This window comes from Toxorhynchites rutilus, chromosome 2 (genome assembly GCF_029784135.1).
Source record: "Toxorhynchites rutilus septentrionalis strain SRP chromosome 2, ASM2978413v1, whole genome shotgun sequence".
NCBI classification, from domain to species: domain Eukaryota; kingdom Metazoa; phylum Arthropoda; class Insecta; order Diptera; family Culicidae; genus Toxorhynchites; species Toxorhynchites rutilus.
The window spans coordinates 239,821,870-239,844,353 of record NC_073745.1 but is presented as its reverse complement, the minus strand read 5'-3'; the positions used below and the strand labels follow the sequence as shown (position 1 = coordinate 239,844,353).

The 22,484-nt window shown below is 37.3% G+C and overlaps 1 protein-coding gene across 2 annotated transcripts in view; it reads right to left on the bottom strand.

The window, feature by feature from the left end:
• Window positions 1–17,947, bottom strand: part of LOC129767448 (uncharacterized) — a 332,396-nt gene extending 314,449 nt beyond the window's left edge. Inside the window, exons 1-2 of one of the 2 annotated variants that reach the window (XM_055768358.1) lie at window positions 17,590–17,947; window positions 10,033–10,088 (exon numbers count right to left, since the gene is read on the bottom strand). In XM_055768358.1, coding sequence (XP_055624333.1) covers window positions 10,033–10,088; window positions 17,590–17,873 — 340 coding nt within the window. In that variant the 5' untranslated portion in view covers window positions 17,874–17,947. Of the gene's footprint in view, window positions 1–8,919; window positions 9,400–10,032; window positions 10,089–17,589 lie in introns of those variants that run through there. The other variant, XM_055768356.1, reaches the window with a different exon arrangement.
• Between the last annotated feature and the right edge of the window lie 4,537 nt (window positions 17,948–22,484).

Below are 22,484 nucleotides of genomic sequence, written 5' to 3'. Positions count from 1 at the left end.
CCTAAGTAGGGGAAGCCATTTATTTATGAGGTATTAACTCTTCTCGTCTACAGCTAACCAAAATTTGATTCCAAACTTGTCCGATTTATTTGGCATATACTGCAGAAATCTGCATCTTGCCTTTGTAGGAAACAGATGTTTGTCTATTGTTTTATATTGATCAGGTTTGTAACAAACTTGGCTGTTTTCAATGAATGATTTCCACGTTTCAGAAACTAATCCAAATTTATCAGTTTGTAATCGAGCAATCCGTTCGCTTTTTTTTTGTCGAAACGAATGAATCTAATGATTTCTGAAAATCGATTTCTGTACATCGTTTCGTGAAAAAAAGAAGGTCCCCATTTTTTAGACACCAAAATACACGTTATAGCAATGGAATAAAATTCTCATTTTTCAAATCTCTTGGTTTTGCAAACTCAAAGAGAAAAGAGTCTTTTACTTTCAGTTAGACTCCTATTCAATACCATCTTGTGGAGAAGCCTTATTTACTCTTTTATAACAATTTTGTTATCATAGAGTGACCATACTCTATTGTACTCTTTTGTTTACAGTCTAAATTTCCTAACTACTCCGAACTCCAAACATATCGGACAACTATTGTGCGCATACTGCACGAAATTGCATGTCTAATTGAATGCAAAAACGTATTGATGTCCACCATTCCATGGATGATGCATAGATTGCCAGATCCGTCAATTTTACGGGTCTCGGTAGAAATAGGTATAGGTGGTACTGATTATGGAAGTTAAAGCCGATAAACAGAAATTGAATATGAATAAAAAACTATCCTTACATCTCATGAAAAGTCATCATAAAATGTTAGAACAACACATAAAAATTATATAAAATTTGTGACCATGAAATTTGAAATCCGCCATATTGACGGTTTTGGTAGTTCTAGTGTTAACGAGAGGCATCGCCATTCAACAAGCATCAAACACCCGTCTAACAGATGCACACAGTTGCAGCGATAAAAATGAAACAGTGAAATATTCGCTAGCGTTCACAGCTCGAGGGGAAACAAAATACAAAACGTGCAGAAAAAGCGACCTTGGGTGTTTCGGGCACAGAAAGATTCTGAGAATTTTCCTCGAAGGAGATGCAATACTTATACGCTAGCGACAGCTTACTTAATATGCAAAGGTGGAGTTTACTTCGCAAATATTCTCTTTTCGCTATCCCCCTTCGTTGTTTCTATTCTAGCGGCTGCATAAGTTGCCCGATATTGACAGCTCTGTTCAGGAAAGCACACAAATGGACAGAACAAATGTATGGGGAAATGAGAATGCTTCCAATTTTCATAAATTTAAACCATATACAGACTATGGGGTTGTAATGTTTAGCATATTAAACAAATCTTAGAAAATTTCCGATTCGATTGGTATGCAAATCGTTAAAATCCGTTCGCAGCAAAAATAGTTATTAACGTTAACTTTATTTCATAAAAACGTGACCTATTTTCTGATTTGGCACCCTTAATGTAAGACGTAGTCCTACGTCAAAAAATTGTACCTTTACAGATAAATCTGTACGTGTGGCAACACCGAAAACAAGTAATAAACAACTGTTGCCGAGAAGCAACAATAGAAATAACGAAACAAAGAATATCAATTGAAGTCAGAGTGCGAATAGGTTTTAAAAATTTCAGTTGTTTAGTTCGAGTATTGGAAAATGAAATACTAGAATATTTTTTAAATCAGTATCATTTATTAAGTTATTGTGAACCTCAATTATACATGTTTTCATTTTTTACTTATAGTATACTAAGTGTTGTTGTATATATTCGTCACGCGTCAAATTGAGATAGGTATATAAGAAACTTCCGTAAACCTAGTGTTAAATAATACAAGTTTTATTGACGTAGGACTACGTCTAACCGGAAGATATAGGGGGTGAAATGGAAATCTAGGCACTGAACAAGTAGGAAAAAATGCAAGAATTGGAACGCTTATAACTCGAGCATTTCTCAATAGATCGCAAAGGTTTTTGCATCAATTGATAGGAAATATATCTACGCATCTATCATAACGAATAACATTTCATTTTTCTTGAGATAAATAATTGAATAATTGTGAAATATCAAGCATTGTCAAAATGCACTATGTGCCCATTTTTGATTGGTCCATTTTGTGCTCCTCAAAACGTACCGATCAAAACGGGCAACCAGAGCAGCAGCGAAATACAATGAAGCACGATTGGAAAGGAAAAAGAAAACAATGAACGAAACATTGGTCGCAGTCTCACACATGCGTAATTCTCGAGCCAGCCAGTCAGCTTAAAAATCCCCGCTCCGCTGCCGTAACGATCATTCTCATTCAAACCGTACACCACATCGGTTCGCATCACAACACATCAACAAACCAACCCAAGCAGCCATGTCTGGACATGGCAAAGGAGGAAAAGTGAAGTCCACCTAGCCGGCGTTATATAGTTTCGGCCGCCGAAGTGATCGAGTTGGCTGGCAAAGCTACTCGCGACGATAAGAAAACCCGCATTCGGAACAGAACACATACGGTTCGGTGGACATCAAGACAACAGGCAGTTGCAGCGAGTGGCGAGTGGCAAACGCAATAGCAAAACGGCATCAGGTAGCAGAACAAAAAAGTTTGTTCTTTATACAAACTGCTTTGGTGGCAAATCCAGAACAAGGCGGCATCGAGGGCGTTCGAAATGGTTTTTTTCAAAACCACGAGTACTAAGTTTTCTAAATTGGAACCTTCCATAAAACAAGGCGCTTTTCAGGGCCATTAAACCTTCCAAAAAAGAGTTTAGGAAATACAGTTCGGCATCGTGGACGTAACAAAGGAGGACAAGTTAAGGGAAAGGCAAAGTCTCACTCGAACCGTGCAGGTCTCCAGTTCCCTGTTGGTCGCATTCACTGATTGCTCCGCAAGGGTAACTAGGCCGAACGGATTGGTGCCGGCGTACCAGTATACCTAACAGCGATTATAGAGTTTCGGTCGTCGGAGTGCTCGAGTTGGCTTGCAAAGCTGCTCACGACAATCAGAAAACCCGCATCAAGAACAGAGCTTCGGTTCGGCGCTCATCAAGACAACAATTAGTTTCAGTGAGTGGCAAAGTGTTTCTCCGGCACGTCGCATTAAATGTAATTTACTGAACAACATGTCACAAACTGGATGGGAAGAAATTTTCCAACTGTGAAAGCTGTGGCGAGTGGCAAACGCAATAGCTAAACAGGAAGGTTTAACCGAACAAGATGGGAATATCGAGTGATAACAAAAACACAACACCAAAGGTTCTTTTCAGAACCATCAACATATTTATAAAGAGTAAACAGTAAACTAATCCATTTTTCAGGTAGATAGGTAGGTATTCACGTATGAGAAGAAAATAAAACAATATATTTAAAATACATATTTAACAAAAGCTGTCCCCTTTGTATAGTCCTACGTCACTCCGGTTATGTCCCCGACATTACCCACCTTTTTCAAACTTTCAAGATGCTGCATAAGTAGTGTGAACCACCCTGTTATAACAATGGCTAATATTTTAGTAGAAAAAATGATTGCTGTACATTTTAGAAACTCAACAAGACCATGAGTGTGCGCAAGATGAGAAGAAAAAAAGTACAATAAGTACAAGATGAAAACCTCGGCAAGTAAAAAAACGTGGAGCAGTTCGTGCAAGATAATGTGTTTGAGCGTACATGTCCTTCAGGCACGTTTTAAATTTCTCTGTATTTTAAACTTAAACACCCCATTAAACACCCGTAGCCGAGTGCCTAGCGTCTCACATTACAATGCCGGGTGTTCGGGTTCGATTCCCGTTCTGGTCAGGGGATTTTTCGTCAATGAAATTTCTTCCGACTTGCACTGCGGTCACGCGTATTCTAGAGCTTGCCCCTCGGAATACATTCAAGGCGTGTTATTTGGCTTAAGAAATCTCAACTAAGTATTAATAAAGGGTGTGTCACATCAAATTGCATCACGGAAAAAACGCTGTAGAAATTTAATTTTTAGGAATTATATCTTCAGCTTTCGCTTATAATCAGATAAGAGTGTATAGATCACGTTGGCCATGCTTCACTGTCAATTTTTCGTGAATTTGGAAAAATGTCGTCGAACGAAAAAGAGCGTCGTGAATTCATCCTGCGCACTCATTTCGAGAATCCGGAGTTGTCACATCGGGACATCGGTAAGATGCTGGGAATCGTTCAATCCACGGTCAGCAGAGTACTAAAACGATACTTCGAGAACCTAACCATCGACCGGAGGGTGAAGAACGGCAAAAATGGATGCTCCGTCAGTGAAAAAGATCACAAGCGCGTAGTTAAGCAGTTTAGACGTGATCCGAGTAGTTTGATCCGGGATGTCGCCAATTAGCTGAATTTGTCAAGTTCATTCGTCCAGCGGACCAAGCAGCGGGAAGGCCTGCGTACATACAAGGTTCAGAAGGCTCCTAACCGCGACGAAAGGCAAAATATGGTGGGGAAGACGCGAGCCCGGAAGCTGTACACCGAAATGCTGACGAAGCCGCATTGCCTGGTAATGGACGACGAAACCTACATCAAAGCGGACTTTCGTCAGCTGCCGGGCCTGTTGTTCTTCTCCGCAGAGGACAAATTCAGCGTTCCGGAGGAGATTCGCAAGCAGAAACTATCCAAGTTTGCCAAAAAGTACATGGTGTGGCAAGCGATCTGCTCTTGCGGAAAGCGGAGCGCCCCCTTCGTGATGACCGGCACGGTAAACGGGCAGGTTTACCTTAAGGAGTGCCTACAGAAGCGCTTACTACCACTATTGAAGCAGCACGAGGGCCCGACCATCTTCTGGCCGGATCTCGCTTCGTTCCACTATTCAAAGGACGTGTTGGAGTGGTACGAAGCCAACGGGGTCACCTTCGTGCCAAAGGAAATGAACCCGCCCAACGCGCCGGAGCTTCGCCCAATAGCGAAATATTGGGCGATTATGAAGCAGGCCCTCCGGAAGAACCCAAAAGTTGTCAAATCGGAGGCGGACTTCAAGAGAAAAAGGTTTTTTGTTAAAAAAAACAGGAAGTGGGTTATATCTATGGTATAACCGCAAGGGTGACGTAGGACTATCGTTGATTTAGAGATCATTTGTTTGAAGTTGAATCTGAATTCATTCTGAATGAATGAATATTTGGGGGACTTCGAAAACGAGAGCGTTACGTTGGAGGCACAAGGTTTTATGCATCCAATATTGGATACGGAAATATCCTACTGATGGGGAAGAATAATCTTCAGAAGCTATCCTGATAATTGCGATTGACTGAAAAATCACAAAACCAAATGTATTTGGTCACAGTGTTACATGGATAGAAAACATTCAAATAAACTCTTTCACATGAATGTATTTTTAAATTCCCAGAGGAACTGGCAGATTATTTTTAGTAACGATTAGATATTTCCACATTTTCCTCGATACTGGAAGCCCACCAGTGGTTAATGCTAACTCGATAACCATCTGTTAATAGCACTTGATTGAAACATATTTGGTCACAGTGTTACATGGATAGAAAACATTCAAATAAACTCTTTCACATGAATGTATTTTTAAATTCCTAGAGGAACTGGCAGATTATTTTCCGGATCTTTCTCGATCCAAACGGAAAGAATTCCGTGCGTGTATGTGTGTGTGTGTGTAGCGGCTGCTTCGAGATCTTCCCGGGGAACCGTTTGTGGCATCACTCTCCTCCTGATGGATTCCCTTCTGGCCTAAGGTGCACAAACAGGCTCTTGGTGACACCGTTCATCCGCGCTTTCATGATAAATGAAGAGCTTCACCACAACAGCGACAACATGCTCCAAACGCTGTTCAATTAGAACTAAGTGGATTTCCGAGCGGCGCTCGCTTATATACCGATTGGTGATTTCAATAGCCTATTTTCAAAGCAAATTTAAGACTATTGAAACAAGTTTTTGGATCAGAAAGTAACAAGTATAGAACGCGTAGACATTTTATCTTTCGAATGAAGTGTTTATCATACCATTTCGTTCAGTTGTTTAGAAGCTATTAACACTCAAAATCTCGGTCTTCGGCGTAACGCTTTCGTTTTCGAATCTTTGATTTTACACCCCGGTATAGAAATGAAAGACGTAGTCCTACGTCAAAACTACAACCTGACGTTGTACAGAACCTTATGGACGGGGTAAAGAGGAAGGTGCGAGCATACGGGCTTGGGATCGAAGTATGAATAAAAAGAAAATGCCAAAAGTTGTTTAATAGTTTTTATTTTACTGTCTAAAATTTTCAAAAGGATCGGTCTACTGGGCGAATTTCTACAGCGTTTTTTCCGTGATGCAATTTGATGTGACACACCCTTTAAATGACGCTAGGTAATGCATAAGTTGAGAAGGCAAAAGTTTATCTGGGAACGTTAATGCCATTCAAGAAGACATTTAATTTACCGACAAAGCTTTTCCATGGAAGAATATTTAGACTGATGGTGCACTATCTATGGTTGGTGGTTTTGCAGCTTACTCAAAGTTACAATTGCGAAAGATACTGGTCATTTACTGTTTGATTCACAAGCAGCATTCAGTAGCAAAAAGTCTGAGCCCTAAATCTCATCAGTCTTTACAGTATGTTATAAGTGCTATTAAAATGCTTCGAAGCAATTCTTTGAACTCTCGATTGTTTGCTCAACTTTATGAGCAAAACGACAAAATCTTTACTCGGTTACTTCTACACGCTGGAGATCGCTGACCACAAAGAGGCTCTAGCTTGGCAAGATTTTCAGCTTTTATGGATTTGTGTTCAACTTGATTGAAACAAAATCAATAATATCGGTCTTTCTGACAAAACATTAAAAACAAAATTCAAGCAGAATAGAATATTCACAGTTTCCGCGTTTGTCAAAATTATTACAAAAGCTTCAAGATTATGTTATATTATCACATGTTATACACTTGGATGTATTACACAATGATTTTACTCATTACGTTCTGGGATCTTCAATATTTTAAAATTCCTCAATGGATGATAAATCCGTATTATACAGGGTCTTTCAGATTAAACGCTCACGCAAAAAAAAATCGATTAGCTCCTTAATTTTTTTTCGCTCCGTCGATGGTAACACTGCATTCCCTACTTCGGGACGATAATATTCGGCTATTCGTTCAGTCTGATCGGATGGTTTTTAGTGTCAAGATGTACAGTTTACAAAAACGTGTATTTTTAGTGAAATCGTATTACTCGAGCAACCGATGCTTAAATGAGACTTTATCCTCTTATGGTAAGAATTTCAACATTTCTCGTCGTCGATTATTTCCTCTGGGGGTAAGTCACAAAATTTGAAGGAATTTAAAGAAGAAATAACTCGAATTTTCAATAGCATCGAAGTCGTAATGTTAGAGTCGTGCATGAAGAGTTTTGTCCACCGTTTAAAACGCGTTTTCGAAAAAGGGTATTCACATCGAAAATGTCCTAAAATAAGCTTTATTTTCATTTTTTTAAAATAAAAAGTCGGTTCACTTTTGTAGTTATTAAAATTTGTTGCGTGAGCGTTTAATATGAAAGACCTTGTTTTACAGCCCTGGAATGAGTCAAGGTGATAATGCAGGAAAAGTTTATTATCATCAGCATTTTATTCATCATTATATCTTGTCGAAAAAGGCTTCAGTGTGGTTACAAACAACCAAAAACCGAAGGAACCATTTAAAAATCAACGAACGCGGAGATTTGAGGCTTTAACTAACCAAAATTGAACCGTATTTTGATATTTTGATAGATGAGGATATATTGGTTTGCGATTTGAATGTTTTTATAGTTTGTGAGTAATATGTATTGATAATTATTAATCAAACTTGATATTTATTAAATTTCATGTCTATTTATTTTGCTGAATTTGTTGAGAAAATACTGTCAAGTGTCAAGTGTTTCTAAATTGATAATTATTAAGTAAGAAAAAAAAGACCTAAATGCAATATTTTCAAAGAAATTTAGTTCTAGGGGGTCTGAGGTATGACTTCATTCTGGAAAAGGGGTCTCTTGCCCAAAATAGTTTGGGAACCCCTGGTCTAAAGCAGTACATTGGGCTCAAGACACCTTGAATAACTCTGCCATAGCTGAGATTTGACCGCATCGTAGATAATTTTTCTCCATCGAATTTGACCCACCATCATCTCATTTTTTTTTAATTCCGAATATGTTATCTAACACCATTTATAATAATCGCCTAAATTCTCACCAGTGAGAAAATCATTATTCTAAATTTTTGCAATATAATATTAAATGCAAAGTCAAATACACGTACGTATCATCATTCTACCAGACAAAATTCAACACTCATACTCTTCTGGACTCGCCATTGCTCAATATGCACGAACTGTTGTAAACAATACGGCAGAGGAAGAGGCTTGGTCGCCCAGAGAACCACTGATCCGTGACGATTCTGTGTCACGCCGCGATCGGTACCCATGCTTACGCCTGGAGCACATTCCACGCAGCGCAGTGTGAGCCAGCCCATTGGCGCTATTAACTAATGCTACCAGAAATGAACCCATATGGCTATTGTTTGGCGCGTAGGGAACCAAAGCTGGCCCTACCCATAAATCAACGATCCGATAGCTCCGGTCGCGTAGTTCTATTCAAAGCGAAACTCACAAAAGACTTAGGATGTGGTAGTGAAGTATGAAGGGAACTACGGAATAAAAACATTTTGATGCACAGCTCCGCTGTGAACAGACGATCTTAAACAAACAAGACACTTGAAATCAAACGAAACCTTCCCAAGAGAAACCTTGTCCGGATGAAATTATATCTCATCTCTTTTTGTGGGAAAACGGGGAGAACACAGTCTTTGGCATCATTTCGGCTGTTAAAATGCTAAAACACCTAATCGAATTGACTCCCGCGTTTCACGGCAATGCCCCGCGTGTCGTAGGTCAAAGTTGTCTTACATGCGGGGGGAGTGGAGGGAGTGAATCCTAGCTCTTACCTTGATACTGCCGGACCAGGTCACGTTTCTTGATTTTATGCTTTCGCTCAACCTCGTACTTCTTGCAAAAGTACGGTTGGGTCATGCAGTGGGGAGAAGCGGTCCGATAGCGGCACTTTTCGCTGATCTCTGCCGGTCCCGGTTGATGATCGTAGGCATGATAAAACTGCCGCTGGGTGGAATCTGCCACCGTGGGTCCACCGTAGTTCAGATTCTGCCACAGATTGCTGCCTATTCGTTTGAGAAGAGAAATCGATTTCCCATTTGCACTGTCGTTGCCACCGCCGTCGTGGCTGCTCGGGGCGCCACTTGTGCCATCCTTCAGACGGTCGTAGTGCTGCGCTAAGCTCTGCTGTTGTTTGCAATCATCATCCGACTCGGAGGAAAAGCACAGTGGGGAAGGACACTTCAGTTTCATCTTCAGCTGGCCATCCCACGGCTCGCCGAAATGAGCTCAAGCTACACTGCACTAAGAGTTGTGTGGTTGGGATTCCCTTTCTGACGGCCGAAATTAGAAATAGCACCGATAATACGTCTTTCACTTTACCGATTCAAACCGATCCCGCCAAAGTCCGTACTTCCAATGGCGGAGGTGTGACTCGATTCCATGCGCCGGGACGACTTGGGATGTCTTTCGGGGGCACTCAGCCGGAGTGAAGCCATATGGCATGCAAAGAGCAAATTTCCTTAGGAGAAGGTACGGTTTTTCGATTGGGGCCACCAGTAAGACATCTCACAGATGGGTTAGGTACGGGGAAGAAACCGAAAAGACACACGACAAAACGTATTGCCCCGGGAAGTCAGAGAAGTAGAAACATAGCTATGTTATTGTTTGGAGTGACTGATGGCGGAACGGAAGAGCGCTGATTTTGGCGGGAACTATGCGAAGCCAGGTTCTCAGAGCTTGGATGGATGTGTTATTAGGGGGATAAGTCGCAAATTTGTTCACCGAACTTTACGGTTCACTTGAACCCCTAATGATTCGAGAAACTTGATGCTTTGGCAGTGGATACGGGAGGGAAGCAAAACCTAGCTATGACACTGGATTGTGATTTGTAATACATCAGTTACTTGGAAAATGTATGAAATATATATTCAAAATAATCTACATACCTATCAATGATAACGATTCTGTCACTTCAGTTTTAGCTGTCCCATCCGAAATCGCTCTGAAAATAATACAAATTGACCAATGAAAATTGTTTTTACTAAATTAATTTATTTAGCTTGACCCGTTTGTGTTAGACAAATGAGGTGACTTTGACCTCCCCTTTATCTCAAAAAGTACGGCTCAATTTGGCTTTCTATAATGCCATCTCCTTTTATTGTTGAACCGTATGTACCTAACGTAAAAAAAAACTTTGGTAAAATTCGACAGGTGGAAGGAAACGGAGTAATTCCAAATGAAATCGACAAATGACAAAACATGAGTATTTTTGATTTGAATGAAAGTGTGTATTCCGTTTGGGTTAGAGGAAATATGAGTTTTCCACAGCAATTGGGAATTTTTTGATTCGATTTGAGTAAGAGAAATCTTTGATAATTTATATCTCAAAAAATATGAGTCGTACCGAAATAGTGTGTTAGAAAGAGTTTGTTGGCTTAATTTGAAAAAAATATACACTGAGAAGGAAAATTAGTGCTCTTTTTTTTATTTACAAAATAAAATTTTAATTTGCGATATCAAAAAATATGTATTTTTTTTATTTTTTTCAATTTTTTCATACAAAATAGAAGTCATGTAGAAAATTTAAAAAATGGGCCCAAGATGGTAAAACTATTGTTGACGAAATTTGTGGAACATCGAATTTTTATGAATTTTCGAAACTTCGAATTTTTGTATGTTAGCAATCATTCTTAGTCACAAATTATGAATTCTGATGTGATTTGAAACAAAAAAGGTTATTATCAATCTCCTTCTAAATGCAACCATTCTCAAGATATTTAAAAAAATATTTCTAATGTCTTTACCATAACGATGTATTGGGAAAAGTTGTTGGAAATTATAAGCGAATTCATAAAATCTCATGAACATGATGGCATAACACGACAAACATATTTAAAGGGCCTATTTACTATTAAAAAGACAATAAATTAGAAATATTTTTTTAAATATCTCGAGAATGGATACATTTAGAAGGAGATTGATAATAACCTTTTTTGTTTCAAATCACATCAGAATTCATAATTTGTGACTAAGAATGATTGCTAACATACAAAAATTCGAAGTTGCGAAAATTCATAAAAATTCGATGTTCCACAAATTTCGTCAAAAATTTTTTTACCATCTTGGGCCCATTTTTTAAATTTTCTACATGACTTCTATTTTATATGAAAAAATTGAATAAAATACATATTTTAGCAAATTAAAATTTTATTTTGTAAATAAAAGAAGAGTGCTAATTTTTCTTCTCAGTGTATATTTTTTTCAAATTAAGCCAACAATACTCTATAACTGTTTCTAACACACTATTTCGGTACGACTCATATTTTTTGAGATATAAATTATCATTTTTTGTTTTAAATCACATCAGGATTCATAATTTGTGGCAAAAAATCATTGTTAACATACAAAAATTCGAAGTTTCGAAAATTCCTAAAAATTCGATGTTCCACAAAGTTCGTAAAAATAGTTTTACCATCTTGGGCCCATTTTTTAAATTTTCTACATGACTTCTATTCTGTATGAAAAAATTTTAAAAAAAATTAAACATATGTATTTTGGATATTGCAAATTGAATTTTTATTTTGTTAATAAAAAAAGAGTAATAAAGAGTAATTTTTTTCTCAGTGTACATTTTTTTCATATTCAACCATCAATACTCTATAACTCTTTCTAAGACACTATTTCGGTACGACTCATAGTTTTTGAGATATAAATTATCAACGATTTCTTTTGACTAAAATCGATACGCTCTTTTCAAAAGTTACGCTTGAGTCAAAAAATTCCCAATTGCTGTGGAAAACTCATATTTCCTCCAACCCAAACGGAATACACACTTTCATTCGAATCAAAAATACAAGTTTTTAAAATCTGCACAAGTTTTTAAATTTTGGACGATTTCATTTGGAATTGCTGAACGGTAGCATGAACACAACAAGCACTGCGATTGTCAAAAAATGTGAGTTTTCCGATCATGGTTTTAAGGTTTTTCCCGCTGATTAAACAAAATTTTCGTGTATTGTGCAGTAAAGTTCTGTTCGTCTACGGAAGAGGAACAATTTGATGCAGCGTAACTTTAAGTTTAATAACAATGAATGAAATAAATTGCATTTTAACTTTTGCATGCTGTGTGGGGTGACATGGACACGTTTCTGTGGGGTGAATTGGTCCTACAGGTTTGAGCAACGCAGATCATCAAGAACGGATTTTCTTTGACCAAACATCGAAAGTGTTTGAAAATGCTCGAACAACAGTGAAAAGATCCATGCAGAATTCGAAATGGTCTTAATCCAATTTTTCTAGTCAGGAATCTGGCCAAGACACCTGGTATCCCAAAACACTGTTACTGATTGGAACATTATCACAAAATACTTCACATGAACATAAGTATGTTTTTTTCGATGAAACACACACTGGTCCAACTCACCCCGCATCAAATTTTAATGTCCAAAAATAATCTCTTTTATTTTATGATATATTTGGTAATATAAGCTTTATATAATGATTAAACACTAGCTAACCCGGCAAATTTTTTTTTTTTTTTTTTTCTGTATTATAGTGACTTTCAACGCTTCTGGCTGGTTCGTCACTTTTACCTTCCATTTTGGAAGAATGTCGGGAGTGAGAATTGAACTCGTGATCTTGAGCGTGAGAAGTATGGATGTTACCTCCACGCCAGATCGGCTCCACCCGGCAAACTTCGTCCCGCCCAAAATTTGTTTTTTGTTATCAATACCTTCAAACATTCACGTTTCCTTACTATGAGCAAGTTCATGGATCCAATCGCAGAACTGTTCATTGATTGATCTTCCAATCGACCCCGTTGAATTTTGTATGGCAGCTCCCCCTTAGAGAGAGGGGATGGAGTGTCTAACCACCGTAAAAACATTTATTGCACCCTAAAACCTCCACATGCCAAATTTGGTTTCATTTGCTTGATTAATTCTCGAGTAATGCAGAAATTTGTGTTTCATTTGTATGGCAGCCCCCTCTTAGAGAAGGGGGTGGAGAGTCTAACCATCAGAAAAACATTTATTGCACCCTAGAACCTTCATATGCCAAATTTCGTTTCATTTGCTTGATTAATTCTCGATTAATGTAGAAATTTGTGTTTAGTTTGTATGGTAGCCCCCCCTTAGAGAGGGGGGAGGGCTACCATACAAACTATCACGAGAATCTTCCGCGGCCCCAAAAACCCCTACATACCAATTTTCATGTTGATTGGTTCAGTAGTTTCCGAGTCCATAAGAATCGGACAGACAGACATACAGAAATCCATTTTTATATATAATAATTATGGAATACACCATAACATAGAAAATTCAATTTGACCGCCGCCACAAAACGTCGGATTTCACATCTCATGAAAAAAAAATTGTCTTAGTTTTTCCTCAAATAATCTATATTAGAATCTGTATTAAATTTATATGTCCGATTTCGGAGCATAATTTTAGCTTCAGAATCATTAATTGGCATAGTTATTATTGATTCGACGATGTTGATGGTATCCACGTAATGCCACACAAAAATATAACGGTTGTAATTAATTGAAAGGTGGCATAATAAGGAAACAGTTCAAAAACTGGAGGACCGTCAACACTTGAAAAGGGGACATAAAGTTACTATTAAGCTAATACTTGTGATACGGTCAGGTTTCGATATAATTTTTCATTGGTTATTATTCTTGGCATATATTGTTTGAAAGAGTAACATAAAATGTTGTGATATCCGAATTAATTTAAGTGAATTCAGTAGTTTCAGATTATTTTGTTCAGTTCAACAATCAATAGCAAAATGTAGTTTAAAAGCAGTAAAATAGGTTTGGTCATCAAATCTTTTAAACGGTTCAAAATTCGTTTTTTTTTGTTTCGGGCGTACTTGAAACTCTATAGGTTATATTTAACGACATATCCCATTTTGTTGCGGCCGAATTCAGCATTTTGAATGGTTTGAGCTTTCATATTTCCTGAAAGGAGTTTTTTTCGCTTTGATTTGTGCGAAAAATAACCATGAACGTGTAGACCGCAATGTGTTTTTCTTATTTGGACTAGACCGATTTTCTAGTCCGTGTTAGGGAAACGCCTTGTAGTCTACACAAATATATGCGGAATTAGAATTTCTATTTTCACCATTTCTTTGTGTGGACACCGACTGAACAACATCGATGCTGGACGAGCTGAACAACGAAGGATCGAGTGCCTTTCTCAAGGCTAGAGATGAATGAACTGAAAAAACATAATATCTCTATAATCAAAAACCAAACCAAACCAAACCTATTTTCAACGCTTTTTTGGCATGTTAACTATAGGTAATTTTATAATTTTATAATTGTTAGGGTGTCCAAATCGATTGTTACAAAAACATCACGAAATCAAGAATGCAATCATCACGAATGTCTGAGCATAAAGCGCTCGAAGTTTGACTCGATCGTTCTTTTAAATATTTTTTTAATATTTAAAAAACTTTAAAATTTCACGTGAGTATGAGCGCCCTTTTGTATTTTACATTTTATGCGCTATAGTAAGAAAAAGCTAAAAAGTGTTATTTATTTATTACTAGCTGACCCGGCGTACTTCGTCCCGTTCAATACTGATTTTTTGATATGAATTATTCCGAACATTCACGTTTTCTTAATAAGCAAAAGTTTGTGTGTTCAGTCAAAGAACTCTACTTTACATTCTTTTACTAGAAATTTCCTAGTACTAAACTCGTCATTATAATATAAATTTGCTTTCACAAACAATTTTCGCTCAAGATTCTTGATTCACTTGCAAATAACATGTTTCTCCGTTACATAGAATACGTGTTTGATTCATTCATAATTTTTATTTTCAAAGCGCGCTTAATTCGGAAAACGCGAGATGCAATTGAACTATCAACGATTTCATTCAAGAACATATCATTCATTTCATTCGAACTCAATGTTTTATAAAAAAAACTACGAATAGAGACGAATACAACAAAAAGCCGGCTCAAATCGGATCATTCCATACTCGGGTTTTGCGCTTACCAACACAATCGGGGTTCCATCTTGGTTTATATAGATAACCCTAACCAATAACGCAGACGTTTGCATAAGAATGTAGGACATCATGCTACATATGAATTTCGAAAACAGATGATTCACATTTAAGGTGAAGGTGAAACGAAGCCATTGTAGTAGTATAGGCAAAATCACGTGTAAAAATGGGGTAATATTGTTTGTAAGAGAAGAGCAATTTGTTTCGTTTGTTTTGATTTTTTTAGGTAAATGTATCACTTTATTGAACCAGGCTTCCGTCAAATCTTCGGGGAGAATAGAGTAACACCTTCCAAGGTCATTCCTTCATTGATTCTGCCAACTAATAAATGCCTATTATTGGCAAATGGAGAATAATTAATAATTGGCATCGACTCATATTGTGAGCTAACGTCCGAATTGTAGGCAAAAAGACTGCTCGTTGCGTTTTGGGGGTGAGTGGCTAGTAAAATCGAAATAACATACCCATTTTGATCGTTGAATTGTTATCTTTTTTGACGTAGAACTACGTGTTTCAGGAAGGGTGCCAAATCAGAAAACATGTCACGTTTTTATGAAATAAAGTTAACGTTAATAACTATTTCACTGTGAACGAATTATCATGATTTGCATACCAATCCAATTGTAAATTCTCTAAGATTTGTTTGATATGTTTGATACACAGTGTGCTAATTTCTAAACGGTTTAAATTCATGAACACTGGAAGAACTTCCTTTTTTCCTATACATTTGTTCCGCCTATTTTTGTGCTAACACTACCCGTATTTCGAATACTTATAACTCGAACATTTCTTAACAGATCGGAAAGATGTTTGCATCAATTGATAGGAAATATTTCTACGCGTCTATCACAATTAATAGCATGTTATTTTTCATGAGATGAACAATAATCAAACTGTAAAATTTCAAGCGTTATCTAAACGCCCTAACTGCCAAGGATTGATTGGCCCGATTTACGGTTCCCCAACACAGACTTCAAAATCGATGTACCTGTAGAAATCCGCTTTGCAAATATGCATGCAAGACGGAGTATTTTTGTTCCCACCGAGTTTTACCCACCGAGTGTTGACCTAACACGGACTTCAAAATCAATCTGCCTGGGGAATCCGCTTTGTCGAAACATGCAAGTCGGTGGTATTTTTTCCCACTGAGCAGTGTTTTCCTAACACGGACTTCTAAATTAATGCGCCTGGGGGAATCCGCTTGATCGTTTAACAATTTTTCCGTTCACATATTTTGGTAGTCCAAGGCATCATATCAAACGTAAAAGTACGTTCATCAAATTTATTTGTAACGAAGAACATAAGTTATTACAAAAATTTTGAAGCATTCTAAAATAATATTCGAAGTGGTAAACAAGTGGATTGCATAATATAATTGCGTAGTTCTACGTCGAAAATATGCGGTCGTGTCCTAGATTTTTCAAGATTTTTCAAACAAAAATTTCCTGTCCAATGGTATACAACATATCATATATCACAATAACGATATTGCGTAATATGCGTTTGAAATTTTCAATGAATCGTTACATGTCTCATTTTCGATTTCGTAGAGCGAACCCCCCCCTCCCTTCCTTAAATATAAAAATAAAAGACATAACAGTTCGTCTGAAAAGTTCATTAGGTTGACGTCTAGATGGCGCCTCTTGCAAAAATCTACTTGACTATCACAAAGTATCATCTTTTAATGGATACGTGTCAAAATTTAACAGCAATCGGTCGATTGGTTCGTGAGTTACAGCATTGAGAGTGAAGAAACTTTTGTTATTGAAAAAAAATGGAAAAATCACGAATCAATTGCATGAAGTGGGCTTCAAATAGCTTCCGCACCTACCGTATTCTCCAGATCTGGCCCCCAGTGACTATTTTCTGTCCGTAGACCTGAAGAGAACGTTCGCTCGCAAGAAATTTAAGACCGATGATGAAGTGATTACCGAAACTGAGACCTATTTTGGAAAAACCGAAAGAGTTTGGTATGGTAAAAGTTACATGATTGCTTTAATCGCTGTATCGCCCTCGAAGACAATTATGTTGAATAATAAAATTGAATTTTTCAAAAAATAGTTCTACAGTGTTACCTTATAAACTTTTCAGCCGAACTGTTAGTCCTACGCAGAAAAAAAGAATTATTTCTTTGTATATGTAGTTTGTATTGCATATAGTGCAACCTTTCATTCAAATTGATAATAGCAGGTGAAAACTTCATAAAATTCTAGGTCATTCTGACTGGAAATGCTCTTTAATCTTTATTTGAATATGCGTGATTGACTCCCACAAATAGTTAAAATTGCATTCTATGTTCGTATCTCGCATTATAGAGATCAGTAGACAAGCAGCTCCAATCAATACTACAATCTTGTGTTGATCCCTCTCGGACAAACAATTCTTCACTCGAATGGACGGTAATGTATAAATTAATTCATGCTGCTCCCCAAACCGATTCGATATCCACGTGCATGTTTCTGACTCTGCTTGGAGCACAAATCTCACCTTTCAGGAGATGCCACCGGTTCGTCGTCCTTCTTTGACCCTTCGGAACCATCGCCACCCGGGCGGACGACAATCCTTCTGCGAAAACGGGCTGACTGTCGGCGTATGAAATCGCCCACCCGTGTCCTGCTGGCCAGGGAGGCGGATAAGTGCCCAAAACTAGCACCCTCATCAACGCTTTCGGTGGAAGCTACCGCTATAACCCTACGGCTTGAACCGGCATATCCATCCACACTTTTCGGCGTTGTCACTTTGCTCTTTGACGGACGGCAGAATTTCAGCATTTTTGGGGCATTATTTAATATTTTCCCCAATTAAAATCACTCAATTTCTGCACTACTTTCGCTCAAGAATGTCACACTTTTACGCTAGATCGAGAACCACATGGCTTAGGAGTGAAACAGAGACTGTCGGAGATAACCAAAACGAGGGGTCAAATTATCAGCATAAAAAGTAGGCGTCGAACCATTTACTATGGGGGGGCATTCGTGATAAAGTGAGGCAGGTTGTGACGTTGAAGACGGGTATTTGGAAATACATTCGATGAACAAGTAAAATTAAAAACTTTGTTATTCTCGAAAGCGCAAAATATACTGAAACTTCAGGAATGAACAATGCGTGCTGGGTTAATGGTATGAATAAGTATAGGTACATATTTTATTCGACCAAGGATCGCACGCGTATGTATAGCGAGGATAAAAGCGCTATCCATCCCTTTCCTTGATAATACTGGCTTTTAACTGCTTTCATTGTTTTTATGACACGGCTATGGCCATTATGCTGGATTTATAGGCACTGAAATGATATGGGTGTATTAGTAGGTTATGTTTACTAAGATGAAATGAAACGTCGGGAATGGGGGAGGTGTTATGAAAAAGGCCTTTCATCGTCAGCACTTGGTATTCAGATTCTTTGTTGTATGATAAACCACGTTGAATTTATCCCAGCCCATTCGTAAAGGTGAGTGTCATCTTAGGAGTAATGAATATAGGTCAATAGTTGCACGAGGATGCCATTCATTGTCAATACATTTTCTCATTAACACTAAAATCAACAATTTCTCCTCCTTGCAATAATTGTCTCTCTCGATGTCTCATTTGAACAAAAAAGATTTAAGGTAAATGATGTTGGTTTGTTCGATTTTTAGGTGTTCTCATGCAACTAGTAAATTTTCTTAGTGAAAATCACATGTAATCATGGTGAGTTTGGGTTTGTTGAATAGTCCCATGTCTCTATTTGCTAATTATACCATAACGTGTTCAAATTGTTTAATTTTGTATGTTTTTTAAACGATTTTCTTCAAAGATAAATTATGATCATGGTTTGTCCACCTCATAATGGTTTGTCCGGTTTCAAAAACACCATTTTTGGACGAAGATATATATATATATTTTTGGACGATTCGAATTCTCAAAAAGATGTTACCTTTCTCGTCGTTTTGAGTTTACGGTCATCATATTGATCCATTCATAATTTAGGCTTCCTTCAAAATATTGCCGTTTCCTTGAGCATTTTAGGCGACTCGCACACTGGAAAAATATGCAACTAGTAACATGCAATAAGGAATATTATCGCCAATTTTTCCATTACTTTTTGTTGATTTCGCACACCAACGCATTACGATATAACTGTTGCCTCTGTAGAGCAAAATTTTCCGACATTTGATTTCATTGGAAAGTTACATTCAACCGTATGAGGTCACCTCAAGGGATAGAGTAATGATGTACGAATTTCTGAACGCGTTTTTCTCAAAACCATGCTTTTTTCATCTGGTGGTATCAATATTTCAGGATCTACTCGACCTATTGACTGAATTTTTTTATCAGCATGTAACCTAATCTAGAACGTTACATAGCCGTTTTTCCTTTTTAGGGTTTTTTATGAGCTTCTGAACAGCGATTTCTCATGAATAATAACTCATTTTTAACAAAAAGTAGGTCGCCATTTTTGAAATTTTTCAAAAAAATTTTTTTTTTCTATGTAACACTTTAGGTTTTGTCCTAAAGTTTCAAAGTATTACGTCAATTTTTGCATCAAAAATAATGTGATAATTGGGTAATTTGGCAACAATTCATAAAATCTGGAAGGTCATGACAAGGATTAATGAATAGGGGCTTCAGATTCTGGACTGGTCAGCTCGTTTATCAACTCAAAATCCTGTTAGGAACATATGAGGAGTGATCGAACGAATAGTAGATGCAGCTTACCAGCAGTATGAGTGATTTGAAGAGCAGTATCCTCTGCGTAGAACGAGATATCCACTACAACACGGCGCAACTTGGTCGTAACCACCCCGAATGGGTTATTTGAACTGATTGAGAACTAAAGATGACCTACGAATTAGAAACGTAATCGTAATTCATGTTAAATTGACGTTAATTTTGTAAAAGAGTGAGAGTTTTTCCATCTGGTTCTATAGTTATGAAACACTGGAATTATAGTTTTTGAATGTTTCGTGTCTGAACACAACAATAAAGTTGAAATGACCATTCTTATAAATGAAGATAGTTATTGTACTCTACAGTATATACTCCAATTCAACCGACTTCTGACACATCTCCGGAATCTCAGAAAAAAATGAGTGGTTCTGTAGTTGTGAAACGCAGTGTATCATCAGATTATGTACAGTGATAGACATTCGTTTAGCCGCACTTGAGATAAAACTTGAAACACTTACAAAACAACTAGGAATGTTCTTTTTATCGGGATACTTATTTGTTGTAGTGATAGTATATTTAAGTCAATTCTATTGAAAGGACGTGCGTCACAATCACACACACACACAAGGCGGCATCGGTGGATATAAACATTCAAACGTCGGTTTTTCCCGAGAATTACGTTTAGCCGCAGGGCATAAAAATCGAGTTTTCGCATAATCACCAAGCCTTTATCTGTGTTTTTTGAAAAAAATACATGGGAATGTTCAATTTACAAGATAAATATTAGATTTGTAAGAAGTTGGTCACATTAGTGATTTACGTAGAATTTAAAGGAGTGGCGAAAGGTATTCTATTGACGGAAGAAGGGCGGAAAATAATAAATATAGTCAGTGAACAAAAGTTTTCTAATCGCTCGATCGTAACAAAAATTGGCCGATCTGAGAAAGTGGTACGGAATTTCTCTAAATAGTGCCTGAAATATGGGATATAACGACCAACAAATGGGAACACCAAAGTTACTTTGCGTTTTAAAGGTCGAATAAGACACGAAGCAACCAGGAAACGATGTCCTGCTCATACATTAAGCCAGATCGGTTGTTCCAGTAACGAAAGGCATATTGCGCGCATCTTGAATGAGTCACCAAACATCTCGTGGAAGGAACTTCAAGGGAAGCCGAAACTGACCGCCACGTTTTGATTTGCCATATTTATTGAAATTTTAGGATGCGGCTAAACGAATGTCCACCCTGATTCCACATATTTGAATTACTTAGAAAACAAAAAGTGAATTTATACTTTTTATAAGAATGAATTCGATGAAAATAAACAATAATCGTCTTTTATGAGCAAAACTGTACAAAGAAATGACTTATTTTTAAAAATATTGAGGAAAAATGGGGTGCGGCTAAACGAATGTCTACCACTGTATAGGGTGTATGATTTTGGTTTGTCCGATTTGGGGTGTTTTTACGCAACTAGTAAATGCAAATCGATTTTTCTTCATGAAAATCACATATAATAGATACGAGTTTGGGTTTTTTGAAAAGCCACAAGTTTCTAGTTGCTACCATAAAGCGTTGAAATTATTCAATTTTTTTCACAATTTTCCTCAAAGAGAAATTATGATCATGGATTGTCCACCTCTGATCATGGTATGTCCAAAAAATTATCATGGTTTGTCCGGTTTAAGAAATCACCATTTTTGAATGAAAACATTCGAATTCTCAAGTAGATGTTGCATTTCTCATTGCTTGAGTTTACTGTCATCATATTGATCCATTTTTAATTTAGGCTTTCTTCAGAATATTGCCTTTTCTTGGGCATTTTCAAGGTGTTCACCTCAACATACTCAATACAGAGAAACTTTATTTTTGCTATGCACGAAAGACACCATAAACAGACTGCAGCGCACCAAGCGGTTGCCATAGAAATCATGTGGACAAAACAATATTATTAAATTGGACAACTCATGATCAGAATTGAGTTCATCAAAATGCGTTAATTTAATGGTTTAGCTATATAAATCTGATACAAGTGGTGTGCAAGCATGATGTTTACAATATTTGTAGGTGTTATAATCCAGAAAAGGTCTGAATAAGTGCCAAATAATCATCTGGTGATCGATTAAAAGTTAGCTCGAATGAGGGGCGCATTGACACCAATAGAAGGTTTATTTTATAATCCTTTAAAACATGTGATTCCGTAGAAATATACTATAAAACTACTGTAAATCATGAAAAAGACAATTTTATTCATATGTTTTGAAACATTGGAATACCTGATTTCACAAAGGTATTGCTGTGCTGAATTAGAGCATTCAAAAAAGTGGACAAACCATGATCATATTTTCGCCTGGACAAACCAAAATCATTTACCTTACACACCTAGTCCATCTCTTTTAGTCCTTTGCTTCACTCTCAATGCTGTAACTCACGAACCAATCGACCGATTGCTGTCAAATTTTTACACCTTTCCATTGAACGATATGGTCCCTTGTGATAGTCAAGTAGATTTTTGCAAGAGGCTCCATCTAGACGTCGACCTTATGAACTTTTCAGCCGAACTGTTAACAATTGATTCAAACATATTTGCGATCTAATAAGAAATGCCCGAGGTATAAGCGTGATGATAATGAATAACATTCTATTTTTCTTGAGATAAACCATTGAATAATTGTGCTCCTCAAATGGTTTCGACCAAAAGGAGCAAACAGAGTAACAGCGGAATATAATTTGA